This window comes from Pterocles gutturalis, unplaced genomic scaffold (genome assembly GCF_000699245.1).
Source record: "Pterocles gutturalis isolate BGI_N339 unplaced genomic scaffold, ASM69924v1 scaffold23605, whole genome shotgun sequence".
Taxonomy (NCBI): domain Eukaryota; kingdom Metazoa; phylum Chordata; class Aves; order Pterocliformes; family Pteroclidae; genus Pterocles; species Pterocles gutturalis.
Window position 1 is genome coordinate 444 of NW_010138869.1, and position 2479 is coordinate 2922.

The window sequence follows — 2479 nt, forward strand, 5'->3', positions numbered from 1 at the left end:
TCAGCTACCAAAAAGATTTAAAAAAATAATTAAATTGTGGGGAATGAGGAATTTCTGAGTGTTGGTGATTTTATCTTGCAGTAGTTTAATAAAAAGGATATAAAACTCCCATCCACCCCGGGGTTATTGTGAACGCTGAAAACCAAGAATAGCTTTACCAGCAACCCTCTCGCTTCCTCGTGGGCCCCTGCCTGCCAGCCCGCACCTCCCGCCTCTCCTACCCTTGGTGCCGGGAGCAGCCCAAACCTCTTCCTCAGCATTGCTCCATCATCTGCCAGCACCTCTCCCCTGGCCCAGCCCTGCGGAAGACCCCCTTTAATAAAACCCCCCATGCACGGGCTATCCAGACCCGGGAAGGAGTTTTCTTCCTTTTCCCCAATTTAAGATGGGGGAGGTTGGTGGTTTCGGAGGATTTGGGGTCTATGCTGGAAACCCTTCCTTGCCCCAGGACCCTTTCCCAGGCAACTAATTCCACCTAACACACTAACCCACGCACCAGCCTCCCACCTATTATTTACAGAGAGGTGTTAAAACCAAGTGGGGATGGAAATGACGGGGCTCTGATATAAGCCTGGATGGGCTTGCAGACACCCGCTCAAATCCTCTATGTTTCCTTGTACCTCAGCACCTTTGGAAAGGAACGAGTGAGGTGGAAGGTGTCCCCGCTCAAAGGACGTTTTCCCTTCCAAAGGATCGATGTGGGGTATTTCCAGTTCCTGTAGCATGGTGGAGATTTCTTGCCTTGAAATCTCTGCCGAGGGAGAGGATGGGCTTGGGGCAATCGCTCCATCAGGCAGTAGGTGTGAGATGGCCTGACACAGCGGTGACAGCACAGTGTGGTCCTCAGCTCCCAGTCGCCACAGCAGCAGCCTCCTGCTCCCCAGTCCTTCTGCTTCCCAAATGCCCTCCCAGGGAGGGACAGCAGGGATCAGAGGATTGGTTCAGTTGCAGACATAAATTTTGCAGCAATCCAAGCACTCCGGAATGGAGGTTAAACCCACCGCTGCTTTTAGTGCTTCGCCCCAAGATTTGGAGAGGCTGTGACCTCCCACCAGCCTCAGGCAGGCAAGGACCCTCCTAATGCCAGAATAAATCCAGCGCTATAGTCCAGCCTGGGGGCACTGACACAGCTGAACCACTACCATTTTCACACAATAAAACCAAACAATTCAAAGCATACCATTAAAACCCTTTTATAACCCTATGTACACACACACTGTTGATGCATCATCAACTCCTTTTGTTTTTTTGTTGCTTTTTGAATTTAAAAATCCCCCAGTCCAAGGGGATGCTTCGCTACCAATTTTTTTTCCCCTTATCAATTCTGAAACTCCTCTTCCTTGAGAGAAGTTCTGGCCCTACAGAAACCGCTGGGAAAACTCTAGGAGAACACAACAGGCTTGGAGCTCACCCACTGAGCATCACCAGCAGAAAAATCAGGGTTTGGGAGGGGAGCAGAAAACACCTATGTACCTTTTCGTTCAGTGGATACTGCATAACAGCCTTAAACAGAAGTAATCCCATGTCATAAATACAACCCTAAACAATCCAAAATTAGATAGAAGGGAAAGGAAGAAAGGAGGGAAAAAAAAAAAGGAGATAAAAAGTCTTAATCCTCTTTAATAGTTCTTTTGCTGAGGGTATTATTTCACCTTTTTAAAAATTATACAGTCAAAAACTCTTAGACAACAGGAACACACAGCTCCAGCTCCTGCTCAGAGCAGCTGCATATGCCACAGGCTGGAGAAATGCTGCAGCGCCGGCAGGTTTCAGCAGTCTCCAGCACCACGTGGAGCTGGAAAGCATCCGTTTCCTCCTCCAGCAGTGAAAGAGGAGTTTCATGTCTCAGCCGGGTGACTGTTTAAAAAGTGACAGTCGTCAAACGGTCTGAAAACCCTCTAAATGCTGGAGCGGTGCCAGCCGCACCTCCTGCCCCTCCAGAGTCGCATCACGAGCAGTATGTACAATGAAGACGACATCAATGCTTTTCTTCTTTGTACGATCACGTACCTAAATGCCGAACGTCCATCTGGTTTGGTCTTGTCCTCAGCCAATGCACCGGCCACTCCATCGCAGGCTGGGGACAATGGGGAGCCCGAGCCCCCAGGGAAAGGCAGAGTCACAAATCCCACGGGCACCAGTTCCAGCATCCGCATGCTGGGGTCTCACCTCCCCGCTCGGTGCTTCAGGAGCGATGCGCAAGGTCATCACCGCTGTGCGTTGCCTTCCACAGGGAGAATGGCATGGTGCAGGCTCCGCGTGTGCTTCGAATCTAGTGTTTCATGCTCTTCCGTGAAGCTGTCCGGGCTCGCCGCTCCATCTAAAGAACTGCCACAGCTAGAGTTGGGAGACAACATGTCCTGCAGGAGGTCTTCCTGGACTATCCCAGAGTCTTTGTTCACTTTGCCCCTTTGGTTTCCTTCCTCCTCCTGGTCATTGAGCAGCTTGGCCAGGAAGTTGATGTATTTCATCGCCAGGC

At 50.5% G+C, this 2479-nt stretch overlaps 1 protein-coding gene across 1 annotated transcript; it reads right to left on the bottom strand.

Moving 5' to 3' along the window:
• Positions 1-2207: 2207 nt before the first annotated feature.
• TAL1 (T-cell acute lymphocytic leukemia 1) lies at positions 2208-2471 on the bottom strand (the record flags this gene model as incomplete). The annotated part of the gene is made up of 1 exon (XM_010083170.1): positions 2208-2471. A coding segment is annotated over one exon (264 nt), but the record flags the coding sequence as incomplete, so codon positions are not given.
• Positions 2472-2479: the final 8 nt, after the last annotated feature.